The 16,518-nt window shown below is 36.3% G+C and overlaps 1 protein-coding gene across 6 annotated transcripts in view; it reads left to right on the plus strand.

Moving 5' to 3' along the window:
• RGS7 (regulator of G protein signaling 7) overlaps nt 1-16,518 on the plus strand; it is a 517,535-nt gene that overhangs the window by 376,001 nt on the left and 125,016 nt on the right. For all 6 annotated transcript variants that reach the window (XM_032389411.1, XM_032389406.1, XM_032389409.1 and 3 more), the window contains one exon: nt 15,893-15,999. In XM_032389411.1, coding sequence (XP_032245302.1) covers nt 15,893-15,999 — 107 coding nt within the window. The remainder of the gene's footprint in view (nt 1-15,892; nt 16,000-16,518) is intronic.

Genomic DNA, 16,518 nt, shown 5'->3' on the forward strand with positions numbered 1-16,518 from the left:
GTAGTTCTATATTTAACTTTTTGAGGAACCTCCATATGGTTTTCCACAGTGGCTGCACCAGTTTGCATTCCTACCAACAGTGCAAGAGGGTTCCTTTTTTTCCACATCCTCACCAACACTTGTTTTTTGTGTTTTTGATTTTAGCCATTCTGACCAGTATGAGGTGATATCTCATTAATAACAGTAAGTTTCTAAAGAGCCCACTTAAAACTAAAATGAGCTCCTGACTTATAACAGATTCTTTTGATATAAGGCAGATAGAATGATAGTGTTCATCCATACGTCCAACCTGGTCCCCGCACACTGATATTGCTGTATTATCTGAAAGGAAGGAGGAGGTGGCAGAGAGGATTAAAAAAAAACAAATATTACTATGAAGCTTTAATTTCTCTGATACAGTATGTTTCCCTGCCGTTGCATACTTGTTAACTTAAGGTGATATTTTAATATCATTGATACTAGTATTTTTTTAGCAACTTTGTTCTGTTCTTATTGAAGTTGGCTGCATTTACATGCCTTACCTTACAAATTATTTTTACTACTTCTACCATTTAATCAATAAAAACTAAATTCAAATAATTAGTTCTATTATTAATTATTTAAATACAAATTTCTGGGAAAAATAAATAAAAATTTCTGGAAGCAACCATTTGTTGTTCATAGCTTCTATCTCTTTTCTCCCAACTTCAAAATTTATCTTAATACTCAAATTCAAATTCTGAACATGCTAAAGAATTAATATGATTAAAATGGATTCTACCATTGAATGTATCTTTATTCATAACCTCACTTCATAGACCATTCCAGTCAGACATTTTTGTAATTGGACTGAAGTTTTTACTAACATTTTTTTCATGTGAATAAAATACATTTGCATTATTTAGCATAGTTACGTCTCAAGCTATGTTGCTTTTATAAAGCTTTCATATTCAGAATTTGTTTCAGTTCGTTTCTTCTAAAACTGTGTTTTCAGCTCACTGTTAGGTAATGTAGCATCAGTTCCTGTGGGCAAAATTAAGGGACTGGGTCCATTTATGTCATTGGTGGAGGGATGGGTAAGGTTGCAAGTTCCAGGAGTCTCACCTCAAATACCATTAGTCTCCAGAGTCTTTTACCTGATTTTTTAAAGTTGGGGTCAAAGATTTCTGGAAGACAAATAAATTGAGTTTTAGCCATTCCATATGTATGTAAACATGCACTTGGATGTAAAATATGGACTGGTGGGTTGAAATAATTTTCATGCTCACAATAGGTGTTAATTAAAAACAGAGAAGGTGATATTTGAAGTTTTTCTATCCTCTATTGTTTTCAAAATTTAATAAATTCTCAAGGCTTCTTAAGCACTGTGATTTTTAGATACAAAATAACAAATTTAAAATCCTTTCATACAAATTACATATTTTCCTCTTATTTATTCTTAGAGCAACTATTAGATGTGTGGCTTCAATCAAGACATTGACTCTTAATTTAGTCTTTTAAAAGCAATATATCAGCCCCTGAAATGCAAGCTCTAATCATATCATCAGAGCAAAGTGGGCATTTATTATAAATATCAAAGAAATAGTCAAAGATAAGTATTTTTAAAGTTAAATTCACTTTCCCTTACTTTTTTTTCTATACAAATGATATATTCCACATGTAGCAGGTGTCAAGTGCATGGCCAGGGAAACAAAAAGAGTTTAAGCAGAGTACCTCTCCTTCAGGATCTTTATGAAATAATAGGAAAGACTAATACCAGAACACAATTAGTTACAATAAAAGATATCAGGCATTGGGAGCTCATCGGAGGCAAAGCTCACTCATGGGAGAATTAGAAAAGCCTTCCTAAGGGAAGGTTCTATTTGAGTGGACCTTGGGAATTGCATAGAATTTTACCTGATGAGGGTAAGGAAGGAGGCTTTTCTAGATGTAATAAGTACTAGAGTAAAGGCACAGAGGAGAGAACCAGCCTGTTCTAGATCATCTAGTTTAACTGCAAGAATGAGTGAACATAATGCAAAGGCAGGGCTTGGGCAGGATGAGTTCTGAGGAGCAAGTTCGTTGTAGAGGAGGGGTGAAACTTGTCCCAAGGACATCATTAAGGAATGAGCCGGGTGATGGGGAGAAGTTGGAACCTTTGAATAGATTTAAGTTGGAAAGTAACAAAATAATAGCCACCTTTGTTTGTTTCTACTATGTTCCAAACACTATGTTAAATAACTTCAGCTGCATTATCTTTGATCCTTAGAACAAATACAGGTTTAGAGTTTGTTCTTTAAAAGATCAAAGGACAATATTGTGGAACACAGATTAGAAGACAGCCAGGCTGGAAGCCCTTTGGGGAGGTGACCAATGTGTCTTTCATCTCTCTTTTTCTATTGCCTTTATTCAGAGTGCTTGAAAACAATTTAAACTCTCCCACATTATTGAATAAAATTCCATTGATTGCTGTCTGCCCTTTCTTCTAGTCCCCGTTCCCTTGTTATTGATGCCTTACATTGGTTTGATACCTATGTCACAACTAATGATCCAATATTGATACGTGATTAATTAAAGTCTATACTTTATTCAGATTTTCTTTCCTTTTTAACTAATGTCCTTCTTCTATCCCAGAATCCCATCCAAGTTATCACATTACATTTAGGTGTCATGTCTTGGTAACCATCTCTAGACTGTGAGAGTTTCTCAAACTCTCCTGTTTTTTATGACCTTGACCGGTTTGAGTAATGGTCAGGCATTTTATAAATTGTCCCTGAATTGGAGTTTGTTTGATGTTTTGTTTTTTGTTTTGTTTTGCATGATTAGACCAGGATTTTAGGTTTGGGGGAGGAAAACCACAGAGAGAAAATGTCATTTTCATCACATCAGGCAATGATTGATCTATTTACCATCTCTATTGTTTTGCCTTTTCCAGAATGTCATATAAATGGAGTCATACAGTCTATAACCTTTTTAGACTGGATTCTTTCAGTTAGTAATATGCATTTAAGGGTACACATAATAGTGGACAGATGCCAAAGGGACACAGAAGCCAACTTAAAGAGTTCCCAATGGCCAGAGATGGAACAATTTTTGCAACAAAATAAAGTAGCATTGGATTATATCTTAAAGTATAAAAACTACATCCATTACATTCATAAGTTCATGCTGATATAAATGAATGATTAAATAAATAAATATGGGATATAAACAAAGCTTCCCCTGCCAAGAAATTCCAAATAATTTATGTATATATTTTACCCTGAATGAGGTGAAGCATGACTCATTACTCTTTAAGTTTGGACTACATTTAGTAACTTCTTTCCAAAGAACAGTATGAAGTGTGTGTGTGTTGGGGGGGGGGGGGGTGTCACTTTACAGCGAGGTTTACATCATCAGTGGTAAGGTCTGTGTCTAGGTTCATTGGGTTTCTTTTTACACAACAATTGGTTATGTAAAATAACAAATAATGCTGGGAAAAAAGTATCCTTTTTTCTATTAAATACCCTTTGCACTTTTGTTTAAGATCAATTGCCTGTATTTGTGTGGGTCTATTTCTGGGCTCTGTATTCTGTTCTGTTCATCTATTTGTCTGTTCTTTCACCAATACTGTACTACCTTTATTACTATACAGCTTTAAAGTAAATCTTGAAGTCCTATAGTGTAAATCTTCCAACTTTGTTTTTAATCTTTAGTATTATATTGGTTATACTGGGTCTTTTGCCTTTCCATATGAACTCTAGGGTCATTCTTTTTTTTTATTATTTAAATTCAATTAGCCAACATATAGCACATTCTATCAGTATCTACAAAATAGCTTGCTAGGATTTTGATTGGTATTGCAATGAATCTGTGGATCAAATTGAAACAAAAAGCCACCTTAAAAATAGTGAGTATTCCAGTCCATGAACATGAAATATGTCTCCATTTAAAAATTTTATTTGATTTCTTTTGTCAGGGTTTTCTTATTTTTTTTCCACACAGATTCTGTTTATATTTTGTTAGGTTTATCACTAAGGGAAAAAAAAGATGAATTGATGCTTTATATAAGTAAATCTGGGCTGTGTCCCTGAGCCTGTCTCTGCATATTTTCAGGTGGAAGTTTGTCCTGCAAACTTAGTTGTCAGAATGCTCCAGGAAAAGTTGATTTTCAGCTTGTCCAGCTTTTCCTTATTGTAAGGATGGGAGTGATTATCTTCTAAGCTCTTTATCATGCCTCAATTGAAACCAGAAGTCATTATTTGCTTTTTTAAGCATAATTATTCCACTGCATTATGAGTTTTGAAGATAGAAACAGAGAGAATGTTATATTCACCTTTGTATCCATGGAATGAAACCAAGCAGAAACTGAATAATTATATGTTAGATGGATAGCAAGACGGATGGATGGATGGATGGTTGGTTGGATGAAAGGATGGATGGATGAAGAAATGAAGACTCATGGAGTAAATTGCTAAAGCCTGGTATGAATCAGTAATAGAGAAAAATTTAAAGGAAATAAAAAGGGATTATAATTTAATTATATAAGGTAAGTGTAGGGAACAAATCAAAAATGAAGAATTAGAAAGGAAAGCATTTTCAGGAGAATTGGAGAGAAATTGAAGGACATCACTCTTCCCACGAGTCTAATACCCTTCCATGCATAGTCTAACCCAGCCTTTCTCAAAGCCTTCACTGGTAACCCTGGATGTATTTTGCTTTTACTCATGCTAGGTATAATAAGACTGTTAATTTTAGCTAAAATTCAATATGTAGTACAACTCAAATTAATTCAAACTAAAGCAAGACACCATTTATTCCAGCAAATGAAGAATGAGGAAATAAATCCTAATGCCAAATGGTTCACAAGTTTACAGGGATACCAATACATTTATAACCTCCTGGTGAGAATTTAAATTATATACATTTTTAGAAATTAAGTTTGTAGTATATAGCAATGCTTTATTTTTTTTACATCATTAGTTTTTTTATTATGTTAATCACCGTACATTACATCATTAGTTTTTGATGTAGTGTTCCATGATTCATTGTTTGCATCTAACGCCCAGTGCTCCATGCAGAACGTGCCCTCTTTAATACCCATCACCAGGCTAACCCATCCCCTCACCCCCTCCCCTCTAGAACCCTCAGTTTGTTTTTCAGAGTCCTTAGTCTCTCATGGTTCGTCTCCCCCTCTGATTTCGCCCCCTTCATTTTTCCCTTCCTTATAGCAATGCTTTAAAAATGTCTGTAACTTTTGACTCCATTATATTATTTCTAAGAATTTGTTCTATGCAATAATATAGAATTCATGTGTCCATTTTTGCTGATACATTTTTTAGTTGCTTGTAATATTACAGAAAATTAAGCCACTGATAAGATAGCAAACCAAAAAGTAAATAAACAAATGAAACAACTAAAAAAAAAGTTCCAACTCACACGGAAGCTTACATGTTCATTGGAAAAGATTAATAATAAATAGATAAATGTGTCATATGGTAAGTGGTAATGAGTGCTATGAAGAGAAGACACAGTAGTAAAAGGATATGTAGGGAGTGAATCCTATTTTATACTAACTGAAGGAATGAAGTGGGATGTTTAGCTCTCTGGAGGAAGAGTGCTGGCATTCCAGGCAAAGAAAACAGGAAATGCAAAACCTCATGGCAGGCACATGCCTGGTATGTTTGAGGTACAGCCAGGAGGTCTGTATGCTAGAGCAGGATGTGTGAAGGGGTGGATAATAGGGGAGGAAGACAGAGAAGTAACTGGTGGCCAGATCATGTAGGATTTTCTAAGGCCAAGTCAAGGAATTAGAGCTCTATTCTAAGAAATATGAAAACTTATTGGAAAATGAGTTTACTAAGAATGACATGATCTGATTTACATTTTTTATTGAAGAATAATGGACATACAATACTGTATTAGTTTCAGGGGTATAACACTGATTCAGTATTTTTATACATTAGAAAATGCTCACCACAGTAAGTCAAGTTACCATCTGTCACCAAACAAAGATGTTACAATATTACTGACTATATTCTCTATGCTGTACACTATAGCCCTGTGTTGTATTCACTTTATAATTGGAAGCCTGAGCTTCTTAATCCCTTTCACCAATTCCGTCCATCCTCCGACCCTCTCCTCTCTGGTATCCATCACTTTGTTCTCTGTATCTATGAGTCTGTTTCTGTTTTGTTTTGTTTGTCCATTTGTTTTGTTTTTTAAACTCCACACATAAGTGAAATCATATGGTATTTGTCTTTCTCTGTCTGACTTAATTTCACTTAGTGTAATATCCTCTAGGTCCACCCATGTTATTGCAAATGGCAAGATCTCTTACTTTTTTTGTGGCTGAGTAATAATATTCCATTGTGTGTGTGAGAGAGAGAGAGAAATCACATCTTCTTTATGCATTTATCTATTGATGGACACTTGGGTTGCTTCCATATCTTGGCTATTGTAAATAACGCTACTATGAACATAAGGGTGCATATAAGTCTATTTGAAAGTGGTTTTGTTGTTGTTGTTGTTGTTGTTAGTTTCTTCAGATAAATACCTGTAAGTGGAATTGCTGGATTTACAGTTTAAAATAATCAATGTGGCAAAGAGCAGGGCATGAATGGAAACTAGTCTGAATGTTATCTCAGTGATTCAGCCAAGAGATACAAGCTTGGGTTGGTGGTGGCGGAGGGGGTGTAGATTCTGGGTTCACAAGGAACAATTATCAGAATGTGCTCCTGGACTGGATGTGATAAGTGATGGAAAGACAGACATCAAAAACAATTCAAGGGCTCTGGTTTGAGAAATTGAATGAAAATCACTGACATCTACTGATATGGGAAATACTGCAAGAAGAAGAGCAGGTTTGAGATGAAAGTCAACAGTTCAGTTTTACCGTGATAAATGCAAGAGGTCTATTCAGTATTCAAGTGGAGATGTCACACAGGCTCTTGGAAATACAATATAGGAATTCAGAGGAGAAGTGAAGCTAGAGATATGTGCAATGACTATGTTATAAGAATGTTTATTACTCTGGTGTTTATGATAGTGAAATTTTTAAAAATTCAAATATCCAAAATATCTGAAACTAGAGGATTTCTAATATGCAGCAAAAGCCGGACAATGTTGCTCAAAGTCTGTGCTCTGACTATTGCCCCATAAACTGCTGTGTTCTCTCCAGCAGGTGCAAGTATAGAAGTGTTATCCACAAAGATTTCAAACCCACTGAGGTTCAGTCATTTCTTATTATTCATGTCTATACAGCATCTAGAATTTCTTGATTTGAATTCTGGCAAGTAGAGCTGTCTACACACTTTATTAGAAGAAACTTAAGAAGCCATATATTTTTAGATTTGATTTTAATCCTTTAAAAACATCTGGTGTTTAAATTCTGACTTACTGTACGAAAATAGAGACTTTTTTCGTAGGGGGGGTGTTAATCCTTTAATTAGCTCATCTGTATTTCTTCATTCTGGTTTCTGAACCTGCCTTATTCTCACTGCTCTGCATAGTTATGATTTTTTTGTGGTATTTAAAATCAAAATCAAATTATTGATGGACTGTTGTGCTGTTTTGAAACAGCAAAAAGAACAATTATTTTAATGAATGCATCTCACTTAATAAATTTACCCCCTTTGGTTTCCAAACTGTTCCTTGCAAGGTACCATCTCTATTGATTATATCTTGGCATGTATTGCACATTAGAATTCAGGTATTCCCAGAAGTTGCTTATTTCCAGGTATTGGTTTCCAACACACACATAAACCAACATATAGACACAAACATAAGAAAATGAAACTGGTAAGTACATGTGTTTATGTAAAGTGGGATTTTTATTTTATTTTTTTATTGTTTATTTATTTATTATGTTATATTAGTCACCATACAGTACATAATTAGTTTTTGATGTAGTGTTCCATGATTCATTGTTTGTGTATAAAAAAGGACACCAGGTGGGTAGGTACCTGTGTGGCTCAGTCGGTTGAGTGTCCGAGTCTTAATCTCCGCTTAGGTCTTGATCTCAGGATTTTGAGTTCAGGCCCCACGTTGGGCTCCATGCTGGGCATGGAGCCTATTTAATAATATAAAATAAAATAATAAAATAAAATAAAAATTAAAAAGGACACCAACGCCAGGTGATAAAGATGATCTAGAGAGTTTCAGACATCAGTTCTGATGTCCTAAACTTCTCCCCCAGTGGAAGCATTCACTTCTGCAAAATACATACTAAAGGAAATTATATCTGGTTTTGTTTAGAAATTTCATAATAACTGTGACTGTATGATCAAGGCTATAGTTTTGAAATTAGTCTTCTACTTAATCATGGTTTAAATACATTAATGAACAGTGATTTTTTAAAAAAGAGATGCTGTTAACAGGTATTATCAGAAGATTATGTTGCTTATTCTTTAGGAGTGACACTTGTTTTTCAAACCAAATTCATTCATGGCATTTTGTTGTGTGGGGTGAGTTACTGGTTATTCCCATATCATGCCTGCATTTTTACAACTAGCTTTAGAAAATATATAAATAGAACACACACATCAACCCAGTTCCTATTATTTGGAATAAGTATGACATTTTCTCTGTGCACACAAAATTCTTTACCATAACAGCTCTGATCATCATGAAGATTGAGTTTTAAGCAACTGAAATTCAAATTAAGTATTGTATTTTATAATGTACATTTTTTATTTTTGGAGTATTGGCCATGGACATGGCAGGATTATCTGCAGAAGAAGAAAAATCAATTTCCCTTTGACAAAGAGGCAAAATAAGGGTGGCAGCATTTTGGCCAGGGCTTCCAGTGTGAAGGTTGGTTGTACACCATAGAATCAGAGCTGGAAAAAGTTTGGCGATCCAGCCCTGTATTTATGGATGCCGACTCTAAGGTCCAGAGAAACAAGATGACTTACTCAAGATATGTAGTCATAGAACTAAATTAGGATTAGAATTCAAATTCCATGACCTGCAGTTGAGCATGTTTCTTCTTAACACACATGCGTGCCTGTTCAGTAGCATGTGCTGTTGCTGATTTAAAGCAACACATGCTATGGAAACCCCCTGCTGTTAAAGTTAACTCAACGCCCCACCTTTCTTCCAACTCATTCAGCCAGTTAACTGGTGGAAATTTTGTAGAATGTATGCTGAATTTTAGAGGGAATGTTTCTTTCCACATAATTTATTATTGCCTTGGCTCTTGTGATTGTTACCGTTTCTTGCACCATTCTTGGATGAACTCAAAGTGATTTTCTCTCATCTGAATACCATTCTATGCACCAATCACACCTATAAATATGATAGTCTTGTTAAGATGCAGTTCATTTTGTACAATGATGGAACTGCCGGTTATATGGAGGGTTATACTGTGAAATGAACATCCTGATATCATGTAGTTATTATAGAACATAGATTTTTTTTTAAAGATTTTATTTATTTATTTATTTATTTATTTATTTGGTAGGGGGAAGGGGAGGGAGAATCTCAAGCAGACTCTGCACTAAGCACAGAGCCTGACCTGGGGCTCGATCTCACAACCCTGGGATCATGACCTGGGCCAAAATCAAGAATCGGAAGCTTAACCGACTGAGCCACCCAGGTGCCCCTTACATGACATAGATCTTAAACCAGTTCTCCTTAACAATATTGCATAGATCTCTCTCTCTTTTTAAATTTTTTCATTGCTCTTCATATTTAAATAATTTCTTAAGGTGTCATACCTGCTGATATTAGGCATCTAGACTGTTCTCTGTGTGTCTGATAAGGGCCACTGATTTATGATGGTGCCAATTGTTTTTTCTTAATGGGTTGATTTTTTTGAGTCCTGAGCAAATATGCTTTCCTCAGAATTCATCTGTCTTCTGACTGCTCTCCCGGTGATTCCTCTGTCACCATTATTTCTCAGCACTGTCACCTCACTGTTTCCTCATCAGTCAGTCCTGCCTACCTCTCTCCTGAACCAGGAGCTTTCCCAGTGATTTCCGGCATTGTCAGGTTTTGGATTGTAAACCCAGTGTGCAGAATATATTACCTTTGGAAATCTTTCTCTATAACTATGATACCCGATCTTTGGGATTTTGGGCAGTGTTCTTTGCTGTCTAAGAAAAAATGGAAGTGTATTCCAGAGCACATTCATCATCTGCACACAAAAGACCCCCCAGTCTGATCACCTGGAGAACTTTAAAGATATTGAACTGTAAGTGTTATACATGACCTGTAAGCTACCAGTTTCCTCATTGCTTTAGCACTGGACTAAACTAGACTAAGTGCCACTGAAAGTGTCCTTCTGTAAGTATCAACTAATTGATAATAACTCAAGGTTTGGAGCATTTCTATGCGAGTGGCTTTTTAAAGCACAATGCACATATTATCTCAGTTGATCCTCACAACAAAACTTTGACATCAGTATTTTATTATCCCCATTTTACAGATGAGTACACTGAGGCCCAGAGAGTGCAAGTCTGTTGCCAAGTCACACAGCCAGCGAATGAGGGAGTCAGGATTTGAACCCAGGCAGCGGGCTTGCCCAGCCTGGCTGCTTCACCTCTGTACTCAGCTCCTTTGTTTGGAGATATTATTTACTTGTCTTAATTACCTAGTGTGTTCCCCCAAATTGATCTAAACTATGCCTCTGTTTTTACTTCTACCAAATAGAACCTATTTTATCTTATCTATTCTATATCGCCATGTTATTCCACTTCTACGTCCTGATTATGATTGCTAAAAAGCAAACAACACTTGATTTTTCTATGTGGAAACGGTGCTTTAAAAAAAAAAAGAAAGAAAGATGAAAGCCCAGATACTTACTTCTTTCATTAACTCTTACTATTGAGAAAATGAACTTAGATATTCCTAAATATAGTAATAGTTTACTTTTATTTGGCCTTGGAGAATAAAATGTGCTGCATATATGATTTTTCCACATGACTAACCTTACCTTTTCAAGTGCCACTTCTTTAAAAAGTTATATTTTGAAGTACTTCTAAAGTGACCACTTCCCTGTCTTCTTAAACAGAGAGTAATAAGCTCAACAAAATCTTTATGACACAGGATCATCATGATGAATGCCTGTTATTTTACTGTTTAGTAACTTACCTCTGTCTGTCTGCTTTTTAGCTTTTTCTCTCCCTAATATCATATCATCAGCTGTCATTTTTTCTATTTTGAGTGGATTTCCTTCTAAAATATTTCTCTCCACACAGTAATCATATTTACCACATCAAGTATGTTGTGTGCTAATAATGAAACAATCCAATCCCTAATACATACACAGAAAATAAAAATAAATTATAGGAATAAAAACATAATTTAGTGATACTTTTTTATTATTATTTTCTTGACTCAGAGGCATTCTTCCATCACTTCAAAATTATGGACTGTATTTGGAGGGGCTGAGACTGCCAAGAATTGGACCTCAGGATAAGGAAAATATTATTGAGTTTTTAAAATATGTTTTAAGTGTAGAACTGAGTATAGAAATCTAGCACTAAACAACACAAGCCTATTTTATAACATGCTTTCATCCTATTAACTTTCTCAAGTAGTCGTGATTCAAAAGTAAATTATGTTATGCAGAATTCTCTTTGCTTTTAAAGGATTTTGATAATTCTCCTGCTCCAGGGCTTGGGGTGAAGTAATGTGATGAATAGATCAGGCTTAACAAAGCTACACTAGGCTGTTCACATAGTAACAGTTGTTTGGAGATGGATTTTTATTTCTCTGTTTGTTCATGGCTTGACTGTCCAAAAGAAAAATAAAATTGAATTTTATGGTAGGTTTGTTGTTGAACTTTATTTAGCTGTGTGGGTGACGCGAATAACACATGTACAAGATTAATTAGTGATTATTTTGCCGAGAAGCGTAACGTGGTGGAGCCATCTGGTGTGTCATTACTGGGAAGGGCGATCTTGATGGATTTCTCATTAAACTCTTGCAACACTTTGTTCCAAGACTGTCAGCAGTCCTCTGGATTCTTATTAGGTTAAGGCTGTGCTGGGATTCAGAAGCAGAGGGACCATGGGGAAGTGTAGCTCCATCTTTATCACCAGCAATAAACAGGTCAGCCTTGAGAACACTACCCCCTGCCCACTCTCAGGTCTCTTAGTGGTGTGTGTGTGCCATTAATCTCACTACTGCCTTTTCCTGTAATAAAAGACCTACCACAGCCTCACCTCCAAAGCTTATAAAAGTATCTTGAAACAAGATTATGAACATCTGCATTATCTCTGAAGAGCTGAACAAGCTGCTCATCATCACAGCACAAAATAACTAGTTTGTTCTTTTTTCATGCAGCACTCCCTTTTTCATATTTTTGTTGTGTCATTGATTCATAAATTGACTTATTTACTCATTCAGCAAATATTGGTTCAATAGCTACTTCTACTCTTGATATGCTAAGTGCCAAGCTAACAGTCTGAAATAAAGCAGACAGTCTACCTCGACTCCCTGACTTTTCCTCTAAGCATTTTTCCTGTCCTGGAGCCACGTTCTCTGGTGGTCCTCTGACAAAGCTCATGACACCTATGATCTGATCATGTATGGTAGTGCTACATGAGGAAAACCAGCTGACATGCACCCAGCCCTCTAGAAATGTATGATCTCTCAGAATCAGTATCTAATGGATGCAGGAAGGTAAGAACATGCTTATGTTTATTTGCTTCTGATTTTTTTCTGCAGCTTCATTATATTTACTTTCACTATAATTTTCTAATCCTCATCAGCCCTTTAGCACCCCACTGGTTTCTGTTGTTTATTTTATTTTAGTCACACTCATTCCTATGATTAGAGATCTGAAGCCCTTTACTATTTATCTTTCTGGACATCTCAGTTTTCCTTTCTTGAATCTATTCTTGCAAACTTTCTCGTGTGACATAACTCAATTCCATTTCTGGAAAGTTGTGCTAATAATATTTTCCTAGGCCACAGATTGCTGGGAATAAAACAAGTAAAGATGGTTATAACAAGATAGGTGGGCCACCTGACTTTGCAATTCTAAAACAGATGTAATGTGTTGCCCTAACTAGTGCTACCTGACGGGAGCATCCAGGGACTCAGAATATGAGCGAGGCTGTAAGCACCTGCTCATTGTTATGGGCCAGCAATCCTTATAGATTCTCTCACTCTTTCAATTTTATACACAATCCACACACACACAAAATAATATTGGCTGCTTAGGATGCTATTTAGGACTGCCAATTTCTCTCAGCCCAGTTGAGGCAAATTTATGCAAGTGGATTTCCTAACAGTGCTTTGGAGAAAAGTGACCTGAATTCATGTGTAAATAATGAAGCATAGCAGCTACCATCTATTGAATGTCTCCTGTGCAACTTCTTTACATATATTCTTGTTTGGTTCTCATACCAACCTGCAAGGTGGGTTTGCTACCTCTATTAATAAGTGGGAGAGGCACACAGAGTTTAAGTAACAAAAGCTAGCGAGTGTCTCCAAAGGTTTTGTTCTTCCTACAACACCCCACTAGCTCCTGAGTTTCAGCAAGAGTCACAGAACATGTGGGTATGTAGCTGTAAGCAACACAGGCTTTGAGAAGGTCTTGACTTTGAGCTAAAAGGATGCAGACATGATATATATATGGTGAAAAAATTACTCCTTTGTAGCAAAGTAACATTCTATGCAGGGAGGCACTTAATTGGAAGTGTGGATAAGATGATGGCTGGGACCCTTAATAACAGTCTTCCAAGGGCATGGCAAAGAGGATGATTGACAGTTCTTCTTTATTATTGACAAGTACAACACAGTGAGAGGCCAGAAGTAGAAGTTACCAACTGAAGTGTTTACAAGATGCTAAATGACAATTAAAAGGGGCACCATAGTACCTCATGGTAGATAAAATTTAATTTTTTAATAAAATTAAAAACTAAAATGTATTATTAGCCCACATAGGCATAGGAAGGTAGAGGACAGGGGAAGGGTTCTTATGCTTCCCTGCACCATAGCAAGCTGTTTAGTGACTCAGTACTGGCTGGAATATCAAAGTGCCCCAGGATTGACAGCTGGACAGATAGATCCACACATTCCTGGAACTACTGTAAGAATTCCCGAGTTAAAGAACCATTTACTTGGGGCGCCTGGTGGCTCAGTCATTAAGCGTCTGCCTTCGGCTCAGGTCATGATCCCAGCATCCTGGGATGAGCCCCGCATCTGGCTCCCTGCTCAGCGGGAAGCCTGCTTCTCCCTCTCCCACTCCCCCTGCTTGTGTTCCCTCTCTCGCTATGTCTCTCTCTGTTAAATAAATAAATAAAATCTTAAAAAAAAAAAAAAAGAACCATTTACTTGTCTAAGAAACAGAAATAAATCCATAAGTAAACTGTATATAAAGATGCAAAACAGATCAATAAATCTAACTTTCCAATGGACTGAAAAACTATTGTGCATAGTTCCATGGTTGCCAGACTCTAAGTTAGCAAACTTTATATTGTTCCTGCATGACTGCAATAGTAACTGTGTTGACCAAATTTTATTAACCATTTTGTTGGAAGAAATTGTTGACTGCTATAAAAGGAGTATGAGTATCACAGTATTATATTCCACCTGTTTCTCAGCCTTCTGGAAAAGTGTAATCTTTTTATTGTCAAATAAACCTCTGCATGGTCCATATCTAGAACACTGAATATAGAGTAGTAGAAACTAGAGCAGTCCAGATGATCACAGGACTATAGAAGCAGCATAAATCGTTGCTTAGCACTCACTTAATGTAGCATAAATGGTTTTGGATGCCTTAACTTTCGCTGATGACATCATGTAATAATGATCCATCCCATTAGAAAAATTGCTGATAGTATTGGATTATCCACTATATAGTCTGGGGGGTGATGCAAGTGAGAACACTTTTAAAAGTTTAAAGTGCTAGGGGCACTTGCGTGGCTCAGTCGGTTAAGCGTCTGCCTTCAGCTCAGGTCATGATGGGGGTCCTGGGGTCGCTCCTGCATCAGGATCCCTACTCAGTGGGGAGCCTGCTTCTCCCTCTTCCTCTACCTTCCCCCCCACACTTGTGGTCTCTCTCTCAAATAAATAAATAAAATCTAGCAGCTGGTGTTATACGAAAACAATGAATCATGGATCACTACATCAAAAACTAATGATGTATGGTGACTAACATCACATAATGAAATTAAATTAAATTAAAAATAAATAAATAAATAAATACAATAAAGAGAAAAGAAAAAATAAAATAAAAAAATAAAAATAAAGTTTTAAAGTGCTATGTAAATGCCAAATATAATTGTTTGTGGAAGACTATTAACATAGAGCAAAATATATCCCATCTATAAAATGAAGGAGTCAGATTCTGTGATGTCAGAATAGCCTTCTGGTCTCAGCATTCCACAGTGTTATGTTCTCACGCACTGGTCGTCGTGCGGTGTGGTTGGTCATTGCACAGTTACTACGTGGAACCAGAGCCACCTTAGTACCCTCTGTGAAAGAGATGGAAAAAGGAAAAATTCAAAGCCAAGTTGTTTAGGATGCCAAGAATTTGGATGCAAGAATGTGCTCAAAAGGCGCTGTGAATTGTGTAAGACTATTGACTCACAGACCTGTACCTCTGAAACAAATAATACATTATATGTTAAAAAAAAAAAAAAAAGATCGTAGGAAGGGAAAAATGAAGGGGGGGAAATCGGAGGGGGAGACGAACCATGAGAGACTGTGGACTCCGGGAAACAAACTGAGGGTTTAAGAGGGGAGATGGGTAGGGGGATGGGTTAGCCTGGCGATGGGTATTAAAGAGGGCACGTTCTGCATGGAGCACTGGGTGTTCTACGCAAACAATGGATCATGGAACACTATATCAAAAACTAATGATGTAATGTATGGTGATTGACATAACATAAAAAAAAAGAATGTGCTTAAAAGGGAACAAGATAAAATCCTATACTCCTGCAAATCAACATAAAAAAAAATTTGTATACATTTTTGTTTGTTTGTTTTCATGAAACAGTGGAGGCGCTCCATTTAGGAACATTAATGGCTGCCCATGGCTACTTCTTTCCAATCTCGGATCACGTCCTCACACTCAAAGATGATGGCACCTTTTATCGGTTTCAGGTAAGTTTAATGAAAATATTCCTTAACGGTAATATAGAAGCCTGCATTTTGTTTGTTGATTGTTTTTACAAAAATTTTGAAAATATGACTTATTTTATTTGGCTTAGTCTAGTTAGAAACTAATTAATGTTAAATATAAGACAGAAAAAAAATAAGCAGGGAAAGAATGTGCTTGGTTATGATGATTTGTGAAAGCTAAACTGTGTGATGATTGAAGTTACGTTTTATATTAAAGCTTGAGAAAAATTCAGAGTGGCTTGCTGGAATTCAGGACGTGGGAGAGTTCTTCATGTGTGAGCTACATTAGCCACTGGGAAGGAAGCTGAGAAGTGTAACTGAATTGATTATACTCTGGACCCTGTCCATGATACAAGACTGTCTTCAGTCCAAGCAGATTCTCATGGGAATGCTTGAAACTCCAATGCAGAATTCAGCTAATTATACAAGCCTTCTGCATGTCAGTGTCTGAGGCTTCCTACAAGAAGACTGTGAAGCCTGACGTGCGTGATACTTTGTGTG

Source organism: Phoca vitulina, unplaced genomic scaffold (genome assembly GCF_004348235.1).
Source record: "Phoca vitulina isolate PV1807 unplaced genomic scaffold, GSC_HSeal_1.0 scaffold54, whole genome shotgun sequence".
Taxonomy (NCBI): Eukaryota; Metazoa; Chordata; class Mammalia; order Carnivora; family Phocidae; genus Phoca; species Phoca vitulina.